General features: G+C 38.0%; 1 protein-coding gene across 1 annotated transcript; it reads left to right on the top strand.

The window, feature by feature from the left end:
* The first annotated feature begins 235 nt into the window (after positions 1-235).
* Positions 236-1,798, top strand: LOC137400495 (uncharacterized). Its single transcript, XM_068086821.1, has one exon. The coding sequence runs from the start codon at positions 236-238 to the stop codon at positions 1,796-1,798; it is 1,563 nt and encodes a 520-aa protein (XP_067942922.1).
* The last annotated feature ends 14,294 nt before the right edge of the window (positions 1,799-16,092 follow it).

Below are 16,092 nucleotides of genomic sequence, written 5' to 3'. Positions count from 1 at the left end.
CTATTCTACCTTTGTGTCTCAGGCTAGAACCTCCAGGTTTAAGGAAAGATCCAATAAGATTGTTACACGCTGGCAGAGCGTCTCTAACTAACCTGAGGTGGGAGATTCGGAGGACAAAAAGATATTGTTTTGGAGTCCGGATTTCCAACATGGTGAATGCACTGAACCCGACATTTTTTCAGAAATACCAAAGCGAGTAGAAGACCCTGAGCTATTCGAAACTGTCACCAAGCACATGGTACATGGTCCATATGATCAGCTAAACCCCGGTTCACCCAGCATGAAATATGGCATATGTACCAAGAAGTATCCTAAGGCTCTCATTAAAGACACAGTTACTGGCATAGATGGGTATCCATTGTATCGTCGTCGTTCCACTGATGATGGAGGTTTCACCAAACAACACACATTGCGAGCTGTTGGAGAGGCCTACGACACCACTTTGGACAATAGATGGATAGTGCTTTACTGCCCTTTGCTGTCCAAAGTATTCAATGCACACATCATTGTCGAATTTTACAACTCAGTGAAGTCTATCAAATACATTTGCAAATATGTCAATAAGAGTAGTGATCAAGCAGTGTTCGGCTTAGAAAAAGATGGAGCACAGGTTGATGAAGTAGCTCGCTATGAGAGTGGAAGGTACATCAGTGCAAATGAAGCAATGTGGCGCATCTTCAGTCTCCCCATTCATGCACAAAACCTGACTGTCCAGCATCTGAGTGTCCATTTTGAGAATGGCCAGAGAGTGTATTTCACTGAAACAAATCTTCAGCAACAACTTGAAGAACCACATGACACTACCCTTACAGCCTTTTTCAAGCTTTGTACACTTATTGATTTTGCCAGAACGCTTCTCTACTGCCAATTGCCAGCCTATTACACCTTTGACGGATCCACAAAATGCTGGAAGAGACGAGTTCATGGAGCTGTTGTGCCTGATCATATTGGCATATATCAAACTGATGCCCTAGCACGGGTATACACTGTTCATCCGAACAATCGTGAATGTTTCTTTCTTCGAATCATGCTGCATCACGTGGTTGGCCCAATGTCTTTTAAGCATTTAAGAATTGTTGAAGGTCATGTCTGTGCCACTTTCCATGAAGCATGCAGGCGTTTGGGGCTATTGGAAGATGATGCACAGTGGAGGGAAGCCTTGGAAAAATCTGCAACTGTATGGTCACCTGTCCAGCTGTGCAAGTTGTTTGCTATTATGTTGAGCACCTGCCAGCTTTATCAACCTCTTCAGCTGTTGCAGAAGTTTAAGGAAAATTTGGCTGAAGACATCCTGTTGCATGAGCGACAACTGTTTCAGGATCAACAACTGCAGTTCAAAGTGCTCGAGGTCACAAACAACAACCTCTCAATTTATGGACTTCCCAGGCCTGTTAGAGTGGAGCAACCTGTTGTTTGCAGGAAAATATTGCGCGAAATGGCATATGATCGTGAAGAGCTCCGTCGCCATGTTGAAACCAATGAACCACTGCTCCTGGAAAAGCAAAGAGCCGCATATAACACAGTTTTAGAGAAAATTGAACAAAGCAGTAGCGGTATGGTGTTTCTTCACGCACCAGGTGGAACTGGCAAAACCTTCGTCACTAATCTTATATTGGCGGAAGTACGAGAGTCTGGAAAAATTCCTTTGGCTATAGCTTCATCTGGCATTGCAGCTACATCACTCCCTGGTGGCCGCACTGCGCATTCAGCACTGAAACTGCCTCTTAATTTGGCCAGAACTGAGAATCCTGTGTGCAATGTCAAAAAGAACAGCAGAACTGCCCGACTTCTGCAATGATGCGTTCTTGTTGTGTGGGATGAGTGCACAATGTCGCACAAGCTCGCGTTTTAAGCTCTAAACCTTACACTAAAGGACTTGCGTGAAAATAAACTTTTCGGTGGGGTAACTCTTTTACTTTCTAGAGATTTCTGCCAAGCATTGCCTGTCATGAAAAGAGGCACACCCGCTGATGAGATAAATGCATGTATTAAATCATCATTTTTGTGGCCGTCTGTTGTGCAGCTGCATTTGACATGAAACATGCGAGCCGCTATTCTTAGCGACGAAACAAGTGCACATTTTGCTGCTGGACTGCTGCGTATTGATGAAGGGCGTTTGCCAGTCAGTGCTGAGGATGGTTTGGTGTCACTTGATGGCTATGACACTTTTGTGGATTCAACCGAGGAACTTCAGGAGAACGTTTATCCTAATCTGCGACAGAGGTTGCAAGATGTTGATTGGTTATCTGAGCGAGCTACTCTTTGTCCCCGGAATGATGCAGCTGCTGCCATAAACTCACAGCTTTTAGCCCAACTACCTGGCAATTTAAAAAACCTTCACTTCTGTTGAGACGCCGTTGACTGATGACGCTGCTGTAGAATATCCTGTGAAATTCTTAAATTCACTGGACTTGCCCGGACTTCCCACTCATAAATTGCAGCTAAAGATAGAAACACCGATCATTCTTCTTCGCAACCTCAATCCTCCAAAGTTATGTAATGGCACTTGACTAATTGTTACGCAAATGTTTTGGCACGTAATTCAGGCCAAAGTCATTTCAGCATCTGGTAGAGGAAAATACGTTTTTATTCCAAGGATCCTAATTATTCCAACCAATCTACCATTTGAACTTAAAAGGATTCAGTTCCCCATCAGAGTCTGCTTCGCTGTGACCATCAACACGTCGCAAGGTCAATCCCTCAAAATAGCTGGTATCGACTTACTGTCCCCCTGCTTTAGCCATGGCCAGCTGTATATTGCCTGCTCAAGAGTAGGCACAAGCTGAAAACTGTATGTTCATACACCCGACAGAAAAACAAAAAATGTTGTCTATCCACAAGTGTTGCGTTGATTAACATTGTCTTATTGTTATGTCATGCTTGCAATTAAATTAACATTATGTTATTATTGTGTCATGCTATGTTCTTAATGTACTGCTATACCTACCTATTATCCACATGCAGCATATTCTAGCATATTTTTCAGTATATATATATATATATTTTCATGCATTTGTTTTCCTTATTGTGTCTCATAAAAAGGCTATCATGTTGGCGTTATGTTTTATTATTGTAAGGTGCTAATGCTGTATCTGCCTTGACATCGTACTGTCTGTCCTGTTATACATGTAAATTTTACTGATACATTTTATTAACGCAACCACATTACTGCAGCACTGTTTGTATATACCATGTCAAAACACAGGCTGTAGACGAAGAACTGGTGAGCCATGATTAGGGTTAGAACTCTCCATTCGATGTAGAACTGTAGAAGTCATGTATAGTGCATGTAGATGTCTTCATTCAATAAATGCTAGCAATAGCTCAGCAGTGCAATAGCAAAATATTTTGTAGAATTTCTTAAAACATGCACAATTTTTTAATACTGCCAGTTTGAACAATTTCAGTTTGCCTAGCAATGTGAATTTCATTATCAGTTCTCTGTACAAAAATAGGACAACTCCCATTTTAGTGGTTTGAGACTGATGCATTGTAGACTAGCTGTAAAATACATTGCAGATTTCCATTGTTCTCCCCAAAATGATTGACCTGTATGACTGCGCATGTGTATGCTGTCTGATCAGCCAAACAATTTCAGTAGACTGCATATTTGGAGTTGTTTTACAGTATGAAAGAAAGCTCTCAATAAACCTCTTGCTGTACGTGAATCTGTTCCCGTTAACGGGTAATGCAGCCTAGTATAGATATAAAACAAAAACATGTCTTCAAAACTAGAATAAGATATAAATTAAAAATGCCAACAAATTGCAAAGTATGAGACAGACTGGATTACCACTGGTCAATCGCGATCAATAGATATCAGATGGATGTTAATAGATATATATTTTTTGGTTTCTTTGTGCACATGTATTAAGAGATCTTTGACAAGTTAGAGATAATTTTGCAGATTTATTGCAATCAAAATGTTTAACATCGGTCCACCAGAAAAAGAGGGCAAAATAGAGGTGACATTCGCTTCGCAGTAATAGGGCTATATTAATATTACGAAAATTCTGTCGAGCAATTTGAAACATAAATCGCCAGCCTATATTTGAGCGCTGCCTCCAAGTGACTGCCACTATTTGGAAAGATTGAAAATTAAAGCGTCATGGCATTAAACTAGAGGTTTTACAGTATATATACGGGTTATATATGTATACATATATATGTACATGTATGTATACATATATATGTACATGTATGTATATAGCACAAAGTATTGTTGAAGACACAATATACCTTGTAGTTATACTCTTCATAAAATTTTATATGAAAATCGATCGTTTCTTTTTCAGAAACTTAATTATTAAAATGTCAAATAATTAAATATGCAGCCCGTGAAGCTTAAATTCGGTCAACCAGATTTAACCTTGCGGTAAATAATATGCTGATAAAATTGCTGATAAAATTCTAGCACATCTGCACTTACAGAAAATTATCCGTGGGAAGTGACGTTAATATTTATTTATTAATGCTCTGCAAATTCCCATTAGTGTGTTTGTGCTTGGGTGCTTTGTTCTCAAAAACTAGTTATCAATAGATCATTAGATATCAACTGGTAGTGATATTTCTCGGTTTCTTTGTGCAAATGTATTAAGAGATCTTTGACAAGTTAGAGATAATTTTGCAGATTTATTGCGATCAAAATGGTTAATATCGGTCCACCAGAAAAAGAGGGCAAAATAGAGGCGACATTTGCTTTGCCGTAATGGGGCTATATTTATATTACGAAAATTCTGACGAGCAATTTGAAACATAAATTGCCAGCCTATACTGCCCTATGTTGACATAACCCTATATCTCTTCAATTTTTCAAAATTGATTTTTTAGTCTCAAACTCATTTACCTTGCTCAATGTAAGCTGGAAAAAAAATTTCTCAAAAATTTCCATGGGAAAGCCATTTTTTGCACTTCATAAACCCTATATCTCCCACTAATAAAATATAAACTGCGGACATAACCCTATATCAGCTAATACAGGGCTTTGTCTGCATAATATGCTATTCAATTGATGTCCAACCTGCAGACAAAGACAATCAACAACATTATGCCATCAATTTTTTGCAATTTTTTTCGCTAAAAGTTTGCCTTGTTGTTAATGACTAGACTGTGAGGCTTCATGGATAGGATTTGCAGAATGGTAATATATTCTGAGTTCATGGAATCCTATCACACTGTCTGAATTTGTGTGATATAAGTTTTGCTGGCAGACTAATTTCATCAGTGAGTGCTAGTCAACCAACAGCAAGAGTTCACAGATATATTCAATTTTACAACTCACAGATATATTCAACTTTACAACTAAGTACTACTTTTAATTTATATTTCCTCATGTCCAAATGGATGGAGAAGCCGGACCACTTGATATCGGAGCTCCAGCAGCAGCAGGTATGCCTATTTCATCATTGCGATCCATCCACCACGAGTAAATTTTGTGCGATAAACTTGTTCCTATATTAATATGATATAGCATATTTATCTTGTCATATTTTAGTATATTCCAGTGACAATAATTAATTTATGGTTTACGTTTTATGAAACCAAAATGATATTGGTACCACACCAAAATGTAGGAGGACAGATGAAGCAAAGCGGCAGCATGATATTGAAGAAGGCTGTAAATGTTTACGACTTTGATGACTTCACAAAGTGTGTGGCAGCAGTCTCAGTTAAGGTTACAGTGCCTGAGGTTACTCAGTTTGTTAACTACAAGAGCCACCAATCGCAAACTAAGCTGCAAGCAGCTGGCCGTTCAATGCTCAGTGAAGTTAATGTGATAAAGTTTGTAAGAGGAAGCAGAAACTTCTCTTACAAACTTAATCATGAAAATGACACTCCATGGCTGGAGTTCGACTTTCTAAAGTCATGGTATAAACCTTCGGCTGACCGAGGACTGATGCAGTCAGCACATCGGGGAGTAAGCAAGCAGAAGAAGCAGGGACTGGTCAAGAACCTGGTTGAGAAACATATGCCACCGAGCCGTCACCCATTTTGGAATAATTTGGTAGTCAGCAATGCTGTAGTCTTGGTCACAGACTTTGAGTAGACCCATATAACTATATGTTAAGCAAGTGATCCGTCAATTATTATATAGCGTTACCGAGGTTTTATAATTGGTGTGGTATAATGATTATATTTGACTGATCTCCATATGTGTTACGCAATGTTTCTCTATTCCAAACCATATATCAATAATTCAATACATATTTGTTCAAACGTACATGCTAATATGTGGATTATTGCAGGTGATAAAATGCAGACCAAGCCCTATATCTCTAGGTAAAGGGTTTTGTCTGCATAATCTTAGTCAACAAATGACAATATTAGCTCACTAAACCAATTATCCCATTGTTTATCTCATTGTTTAACTCCAATCAAAATTTCAATTGATAATTATATTTGAGATAACCATACAAACATTGTGAAAGAAATTTTTTTTTATCATATTCATATGGTAAGGCTAGACAACAAGCGCTCTTAAATCGTCTCTGCTGAACAATTTCACATTCCGGAGATATAGGGTTATGTCAGCACAGGGCAGTATAGTTGAATGCCGCTTCCAAGTAACTGCCACTATTTGGAAAGATTGAAAATTAGAGTGACATGGCATTAAACTAGAGGTTTTACAGTATATATACGTGTTATATATGTATATACATGTATATATATATGTACATGTATGTATACATATATTAATGTACATGTATGTATACATATATATGCACATGTATGTATATAGCTCAAAGTATTGTTTAAGACACAATATACCTTGTAGTTACACTCTTCATAAAATTTTATATGAAAATCAATCGTTTCTTTTTCAGAAACTTAATTATTAAAATGTCAAATAATTAAATATGCAGCCTGTGAAGCTTAGATTCGGTAAATCAAATTTAACCTTGCTGTAAATAATATGCTGATAAAATTGCTGATAAAATTGCTGATAAAATTCTAGCACATCTGCACTTACAGAAAATTCTCCACGCTGCGTAATTACGTTAATAGTTATTTATTAATGCTTTGCAAACCCCCACCAGTGTAATTGTGCTTGGGTGCTTTGTCCTCAAAGACTAGTTGTCTAATAACAGAATGTGTGATGACAAAATTATGTCACTCTGTATTGACAGAAGCAAAGCAACTATGCTAGCTTGGCCATAACAATATCAACACGGCATTGCCAATTATGGTGGCTGTTTTAGTTACAACTAGCCAAATACAAACCTGTGCTTAATAGCCTATTTTCTAAAATTGGCCAAAGTTGGAAGCCGAGCTGGTATAAATTTGAATTAATCAATCCACTTTTACTAAAGATTTTATTTTACTTTTGCTCAAGTTTTACTTCATCTAGTTTGTGTTGACTGGTTAGGTAAATAGCACTTCAGCTTACGGCAGCTGCATTTGCCTTATGGCCAGTTTAGTGCTTGCTTACATATTTTAACAGAGTGTCTTCAATGAGCAACTGATAGTACGAGTTGACTTCATGGAGATTTCACTCTTTTAGTGCTTACTCTTTTTAGTGCGAATCTATATCAATCTCAGCCATGAGTTTGATATAGATTAGGATGGGGCATCACTATCCTAAGCTTTGAAATTATGTCGTTGCACTTTTCATAAAAACTTAGTTCGTCTGCTCAAACCGAAATATTTCTGAATTCAACATCATTAATAATTGTTGATTAATGGCTTTCAAGTTGACTCCTGTATTTTATTGTTTAGTGGTTTTGTGTGTAAAGACTAGTTGTTTAGCAACATAATGTTCGACAGGGAGATTATTATATCTCTTTTATATTGATATAGACTTTAGTGGACAGAGCTACATAGCTTGGTGATAATGGAATCAGGGCATATTTAATTATGCTTGGCATTTTAGATGCAAATTAAATTTGGATGGGCCAATAATATGCAAATATCACTGAACCTGATTACTATATCTCTGTTCCTAGGTGCTCAACTATATTTATAACTCTGAAAAGTGTATATTTTTGAAACTATTTAAAGACATAATTTCTGTTTGTCTTTAGTACATATTTCTTGCCCGAACATAGAAGTAGTTTTTGAGCTTTATTTTGACAAATTTACTTCACACTCTTTTCTTTTTCAAAGCATCAGCAATGCTCAAGTGAATGAAGTTAAGAGATGTTTCTGCAGTTAACAAATACTTTTGCGGAAAAGCAAGGCAGTGTTATAAGGGCAGCAAAGGCAGCAAAGCCAAAGCTGCTCATATCAGTATTTCATATATAGATGGCAAGAGTTGCAACCACAGTTTATAATCAGTTTGTATTTAAGTAATCACTCCGTAGAACTCATCTTGATGAGGTAAGAGAAAGTTAATATTATAGCAAGTAGCCGTCTTTAATAATGTTTACCTCCTATAAAAAAATTCATTAACTTGATATGAAAGGGATGTAAATGGGTTGTCATTAATCAGTTTTCATATAACAAGCTTTTTAGTTTTAAAACCACAAGTTTGTATTTACTTATCAAGTTAATGGCAGCTTCAGCTCATTGCAGCCGCATATACGTAATGATGAGATTGGTGCTTGGTTATAGTTTTTGCCAAAGTAAATGCAGTAATCAAGAGCAAATCTCTTCAGAGACAAAACAAGGTTTGACTCATTTTGTTTTTCACCCATCGCTCATTTTTACCAAACTGTGATGAGTTAACTGTGTGAGATTACCAGTGTTCATAGACAATAGAAATTAAAAACTGCAGGTATATGTACACTCTCGAACACTACCATGAAAAAACAGTACTGATGATGTCAAGCCATAAATTATTTTGCTCAGTTGAGGGACTCTCAAGCATAATCCGCGATTGTCTATGAGTGACTCTGTGCTGTCTCTGATTAGAACTTTGCGAAATAAAATCAAAACTCTCTAAACTCTCCTTTACCTTTACAAGACCTAAAAGTAAACTGAACGGATAACCAAAACCTTGTATTATATATTTCACATTTATACAAACACACAATCAGATAGCTTGCAGATATGCAATCATTGTGCTAGTGGATGACCTTGTACCAGATAAAAGTGGCATAATTTTCTAAGCTGTGTTAGAGATAAAAAGGTTTTTCTCAGACAAGAAGATTGGATATGAGTAACCGGTACATACAGAAGAAAAAACTGCAATCATTCCAATATACAGATCAATATAACTAAAGAATGCTACAATATTGTAACTCCATATACAGGCATAACACCAAAAACAGTATGAGTCTGTATGTTATCATGAGTTCTGCTAGCTCTAGCAGGTCTCAACTCACCAATTAGTTTTGACAAGCGTTTTATTGTTCAGAAGTTTCAGTATAATGCATCTATGTAAAAGTTCTGGAAGCTAGCAGCTGGAATTTAAACAATTTTACTTCTAAAAAGATGAACCCTAGCAATCACAATTATTTAATGTTTTGGCTAGTTATTGTCAGATGTAATTCCTATTTTATGGGAGGTTTCTGCAAATATATACTCTAAGCCAAATGATAAAGGCATAGCAAGTGTTATTGACTCAGGAACTTTAAAGCAAGCTCACAGTAGCAAAATAGTGAAGAGATTGAGTTTTTTATTTTAGTGTATAGTCAGTTATGTTGATACATAAACATATTTGCCTACATAATTCAGCTGCTATGATACTGATGATACAAGCTGGATAGATAGATAGTTTGTGTAACGAAGCTACTCAGCTGCAGCTATTAGTTTGCATGCTCCCTTCTGGAATTATATATTCAAAGTCAGGCAAAGAAAACTGCCCGACCCATTACTTTCTACAAAGCAGTCAAACAATAAACACACAGAATTTGAGCTTCCAAAATAGATATTGGAGCAATACATATATACATATATATATTTATACTAGCAGTGCTACCCGGCGTTGCCCGAAGAATAAAAAGTCTTTGGACAGAAAATAATATATAATGTTACCTGCTACTCAGCTGCAGGCAACATTATATATTGCTTAAAAATATATTTTGGTGGTGAAAACTCAGTGTGTTTACTGGTTGACTGTCTTGAGGAGAGTACAGGAACAAAGTTCCTTTTGTTCCATTAGATTTTTTTTCTGAGTTTGTGTGTGTGTTTGCCCAGCTATAGCTATTAAAATATCGGAATAAAAAATCCATATCGCCGAAGATTTGCTCGTTTGCTCGTTTGACCCCCTTGTTTTCCAGTCCAGTTCTTTAGCAATTAAGCCACAAAAGCTTGAAGGATTCCTTAGGTGATACATGCCGATAACTGAGTGTAAATATGCTACCACTCTCCGTTACGATGCAACGTCATGAAGAGTAGTAGAATAATTTATGCGTGCTCAGTCGTGAGAGTAAGTAGTTAGCTTTCATTAGTAAACTTACTCAAGTTGGCCGATGGCAATTTGTAAGGCTAATAGCAAGTGGCAGGCAACTACATTATCTATTGTTGCTTATAAGATGACTTTAAGTGCCTGTACAATGCTGAGCATGCTGCTATTATATATGTACATACGTAATATATATACATATGGTTGTATATATATTTATATAAATATATATTCATATATATCATATATATATATGTTTAAGTATATATTTATATATATATGTTTAAGTATATATTTATAAATATGTATATATATATATATTTATATATATATACATATAAATATATATATATATATTGTTTCCTCACACCGGATACCCCGTATGGGTGGTAAATTCTGCTCTAACTCGGGTCTCCTACCAGAGACCTGGGAGTTTGAGCACTCGCCTCAAGATCTTAGCTGTTCCCAATAGTGCACTTTTCTGCAACTCACCTGCGTTGATTGTTGTTGGTATTTGGGCAAGCCACATTTTATGCGCCGGTATTATTGCGCCCAGTGCCCCAATGACTACTGGGATTACAGTTGTTCTTACATTCCAGCATTTTTCAAGTTCTTCTCCAAGAGGGAGATATTTCTCTACCTTTTCTTTTTCTTTGCTGGCTATATTGTAGTCATTGGGTACTGCTATATCTATTATAGTAGCCCTCTTGTTCTCCTTGTCTACCACCACTATATCTGGTTGGTTTGCTAGGACATGCTTGTCAGTTTGGATGTAGAAGTCCCAGAGGATCTTAACGCGGTCATTTTCATTCACCTTACCAGGAGCTTCCCACCAGTGTTGTGGTTTATTAAGGCCATACTCATCACATAGACTTCTATACACAATACCTGCGACATGATTATGCCGCTCAATGTATGCGTTCCCTGCTAGCTGCCTGCATCCACTGATGATGTGTTGGATGGTCTCAGGTGCATCTTTGCACAGTCTGCATCTAGGATCGTCTCTAGTGTGATAGATTCTCGTTTGGAGTTGCCTTGTTGGGAGCACTTTCTCCTGGGCTGCCATGATTAGCGACTCTGTATTGGCCGTTAGGTTTCCTTTGTTCAGCCACATATATGTCTGGTGAAGATCGCCATTCTTAGATATTTGTTGGTGGTAAGCACCATGAAGAGGCTTCGTGTGCCAGTCAATTTCCTCATCATCAGGGCGTTGGTCCGTTGTAAGAGCAGCCGATTGAAATTCAGCTAGCAACTTATTTGAGATGGCCATGGAAGCTGCATATGCTTTGATACTTTGCTCCTCCTCTTTCACTGTCTGCTGTACACTTTTGAGTCCCCTACCACCATCTTTCCTATCAAGATACAATCTAGTAGTATCAGATTTTAGGTGGAGTGCTCCATGCATGGTTAGCAGTTTACGAGTTGCTATATCTGTTTCTTTGATGGCTTCCTCAGTCTACTTTATTATGCCTGCTGGATATCTTATTACTGGCAGTGCGTAGGTATTTATTGCCATGATTTGGTTCTTGGCATTGAGCTGGCTCCGTAAGACCTGCCGAAGGCGTTTCTTGTATTCGGTAATGGCTTTGTGACGTACCTCGGCTTCGTGGTTGATGTTGCTTTGCATAATCCCTAAGTACGTGTACCCTTCTTCTATATCTTTGATGGTACCATTTGGCATTCTTAGGCCATCTGTGAGCATAGAATGGCCTTTCTTAAGAATAAGCCTTCCACATTTCTCAATACGGAAGGTCATTCCGATGTCCTTGCTGTATACCTGAGTGAGGCGTATTAGCGAATCAATGTCCCTTTCTTTGTTAGCGTACAGCTTGATGTCATCCATGTAGAAGAGGTGGTTTATCTTGGTGCCACTCTTAAACTGGTACCCATATTGAGTCTCCTCCAGCATATTGCTTAGAGGGTTTAGGCATATGCAGAAGAGCAGCGGTGATAAGGAGTCACCTTGATAAATGCCTCGCTTAATTTGTACACTCGCCAGCTTTTTGACATTAGCCTCCAGTTCCGTCTTCCATTTGGTCATTGACATCTTGATGAATGCCACAAGAGCAGGGTGAACATTGTACATACTGAGGCACTCAAGTATCCAACTATTTTGGGAATTGAGTCTTAGGCCTTTTTTGTAGTCAATCCAAGCCATGGCAAGATTGGTTTGCCTTCTCCTGCTGTCTTGACAGACCGTCCGATCCACCAGTAACTGATGTTTAGCTCCTCGGGTGTTGCGCCCAATTCCTTTCTGAGCACTGGTCATATAGTGACTCATGTGCTCTTCCAGTTTGTCTGCAACTATTCCTGAGAGCAGTTTCCAAGTGGTGGGCCAGCACGTTATTGGTCGATAGTTTTTGGGAATCGGCCCCTGCTTTGGATCTTTTATCAGAAGTACAGTTTGTCCTTTGGTCAGCCATTCTGGATGGTCACCTTGTCCTATTAGGCATTCCATCTGCTTAGTCATTCTAGTGTGAAGTGATGTCAATTTCTTTAACCAGAAGGCTTGAATCATGTCATGGCCAGGTGCTGCCCAGTTCTTCATACGCTGCACTCTGCACTTGATGTCCTCTTTGCTGATGGTAAGTCCTTGCTGAGCCACAGTGTGTTGATGGTTCTCTTTAAGCCTCTTCAGCCAATTTGCAGTGGTGTTATGAGTAGTCTCTTTCTCCCAGATGTCCTTCCAGAACTTTGAAGTGCTAGATCGTAGAGGCTCAGACATTGGCCTCTGCAGTGCACCTTTGAACTGGGAATACACTCTAGATGGATTATTGATGAACAGTTTGTTCATTCTTTTGTTATCCCGCTCTTTGGTGTACCGCTTCAGTCGTGCCGAGAGTGCTACTAGCTGCTGTTTGGCAGATTCTAGAGCTTCTATTGTGGCTTCCCCGTTTTGGACGCTCCAAGCTGTGGTTAGATCTCTCACTGAGCCTACTAACTTTCTTGCGCAAGTCCTTCATCTTATTTTGTAGCCTCAGCTGCCAGGATGGAATGGCTTGAAGCCTTGTTGGCATTGGCTTAATATCCATCTCTTCCAAGATGACGGTTGCTGTACTGTAGATTAAGGCATTAGTCTCACTGATTGATCCAGTTGAGATCGTCTCCAGTGCCATGTTAATGTCTTCTAACAGCTTCTTATGGCCTTGCTAACTCTTCGTAGTGGTACCCTGCTTCCATAATCATTAGCAGCTGAAATCTTGTTGATGATATTTTCTGCAAGCTCTCTCACCCTTGGATCAAGGTCCAAGTGCATGTCTTCTTCAACCCGTGAGTCAACACATGCTATGTGTATGCGTGACGGTGTGTGTTGATATGCACTCCTCGTTGGTTGAGGCTACTTGGGTGAACTGTTCCCTAATTTCATCTACCTCAAGTTCCGTTATGAGGTGCCGTTTGATTATGTTACTCCTCTGAGCTACAAGTTGCTTAGCGGTTAGTGGCAATTCAGGGCGCATGTTTATCCACATTTGCCGCATCCTTCCCATATAGTCCCACTTTTGAGGTTCACTCATAAAGTAGCACTGCATGAGGTCCGTGTTATCAGTCCAAGTCCATTTCATCCGTTTTGAACCAGTAGCCCATTTTTCACTGCCTTGTCCTGGTTCAGCTACAGGCAGCGCGGACCTTGTTTGACCGGGCGACGTCCGAGCCGGCATGGCTTTGGTTATTGCACTCATCATAGAGGTTGTAGACATTATACAAGCAAGGGTCTCATCCAAGGACCACCAGAAAAGTGCAGTTGTTGGGGTTTGAACCGAGGACCTAATGATCACGGTCCCAATACCTTACCAACTGCGCTATCTGTCCTGTATATTTATATATATATATATATATATATATATATATATACATATATATATATATATATATATATACATATATAATAATAATAAGTTATAATAAGTTATAAAGGTAATAAAAAGTTATTCGACTAAAAAATTATACTGGTTTAACATATACATCACTTACCATCCTAACTTTTAAACTTCATATCATGGGAAAAGTGTTGTTTTTGTGCAGTTCGAATGAACTAAGAAAAAAATAAAACAAATGTAAAGGTTTTAAAACTTTTTCAAACTGCTGTAATTTTTAAATTCACTACTTTGAAACATATACATTAAATAAACTAATGTATATGTTTATACATATGTACATATATATACACATGTATTTCCTTGTACAACAACTGAGCATGCATGCAGAGAGCTCGTGTGCGGTGTGAATATGCTGTAAGGATCTAGTCAGGATCTTTTATAATTAGGCTTTTTCCTACAATAGGCTCCGCCTCCTGCTTATTACTTTCTGCCATATTCTTGTGTGATGTAACTGTGTGTACGTGATTCGGCTCTTGCAGGCAAGCCATAATGTGGTCGATTCAGCTGAGTGGAGTATAGCTGAGGTACCTGAGCTGACTCTTTGTCCAGAACAACTGGGACGACCCTAGCTGTTTCGTCTAGATTTCGTAGCCCAGCTGGCTATTACACAATTGCTCAGCTTAAAACACGTGCCAGCTGTAGTTCGTGACCTTTCAGCCTGAGTGCTCGGTGTTAGTGGCCCTACAGTCATTAATTAATGATTATTAGCCACCTTTATCATATTCAGCTATGAAGAGACTGAGTCAGTTGCAGACTGCTGGTTCTAGATAAAACACACCTAGTCTATCAGGTATTATTCATGATTCAGCTTTACTTTTTTGCTTTAGTTAGAAATACCATATAGATGTCAGGGACTTGGGATTTTATTTTCTTAACTCTGCTTTGTAGATATGAGGCTCCAAATCTTCTGCGCGATATTGCTCTTCAGTCAAACTGGACTGTCCGTGGCGGTAAGTTAACAAACCATAAAGTGTTTATAACATTTTAATTGAAAATAGAAATTTAGAGCTAATGGAAATGCTCTAAACTGCTACACCAACTTGATAAAAGTATAAAAATATTTTTTGATAATGAAAAATGGCTGTCTGTTCAGTACATTTTAGTTTAATTAGAGTTCTATGTTTTGAGATATTATGAGCAAAAGAAAAACCCATTTAATCTTCAGCTATCTTGGTAACTTGTACACAAAATGTATGAAGTATTTAATTTTTCTTCATGCCTATCTTTTTTTTATTAAAGGATAGCAGAGAGATGCATTCAGGAGTGTATAAAAACACAACTGGAGGAGACCTAATTGAAACCTGGAATGAAACCACAACTGCTAATGTGAAAGCTTGTTCCATTCAGTGTTTGTCAACTCTTGAGGATAACTGCTACTCTTTCAATTTTAATGAAGGAAGCAAAGTTTGCAAAATGTCTCATCTTCCTGCTGTGGCATGCAATGAAGTTAGAGACCCCGCCTCTTTTGTGTACAGTCGTATTTCTTCATCCTCAGCGTATGGTGGTAACTAGAGAATACTTATTATCTTTTCATTCCTCAGCTAATCTGTTGCTCTTTTCAATATATATAAATATGATTTGTCAAACTTGAAATTAAAATATGCAATTAAAATAACAACATAATTTTGTGTAGCCATCAAAACACCGTGTCTATTTTACAATGACCTACCAAATAATTCCCTAATCTTTATGCGAAATTGTATACACGTGTTAATTGCTAATTTGAGAAGAATGCTCTCTAACAAATAATATATTTTTAACTCTCTGATAACTAGCTATATTCCTTCTTTTTTGAACATATGTTTTTGTCTTTTGTCTCTTACCATCTTAGTGGTAATCGGATGTGGATTAATTGATGTCTTCTTTTACAAGCTGATTGCTTGTGTGGAGTTAACTCTTTTGCTGATACAACAACATAAACCTCATTTT

Source organism: Watersipora subatra, chromosome 7 (assembly GCF_963576615.1).
Source record: "Watersipora subatra chromosome 7, tzWatSuba1.1, whole genome shotgun sequence".
Classification (NCBI taxonomy): Eukaryota; Metazoa; Bryozoa; class Gymnolaemata; order Cheilostomatida; family Watersiporidae; genus Watersipora; species Watersipora subatra.
The sequence above is the reverse complement of the archived record's forward strand: the minus strand, read 5'-3'. Positions and strand labels throughout refer to the sequence as shown.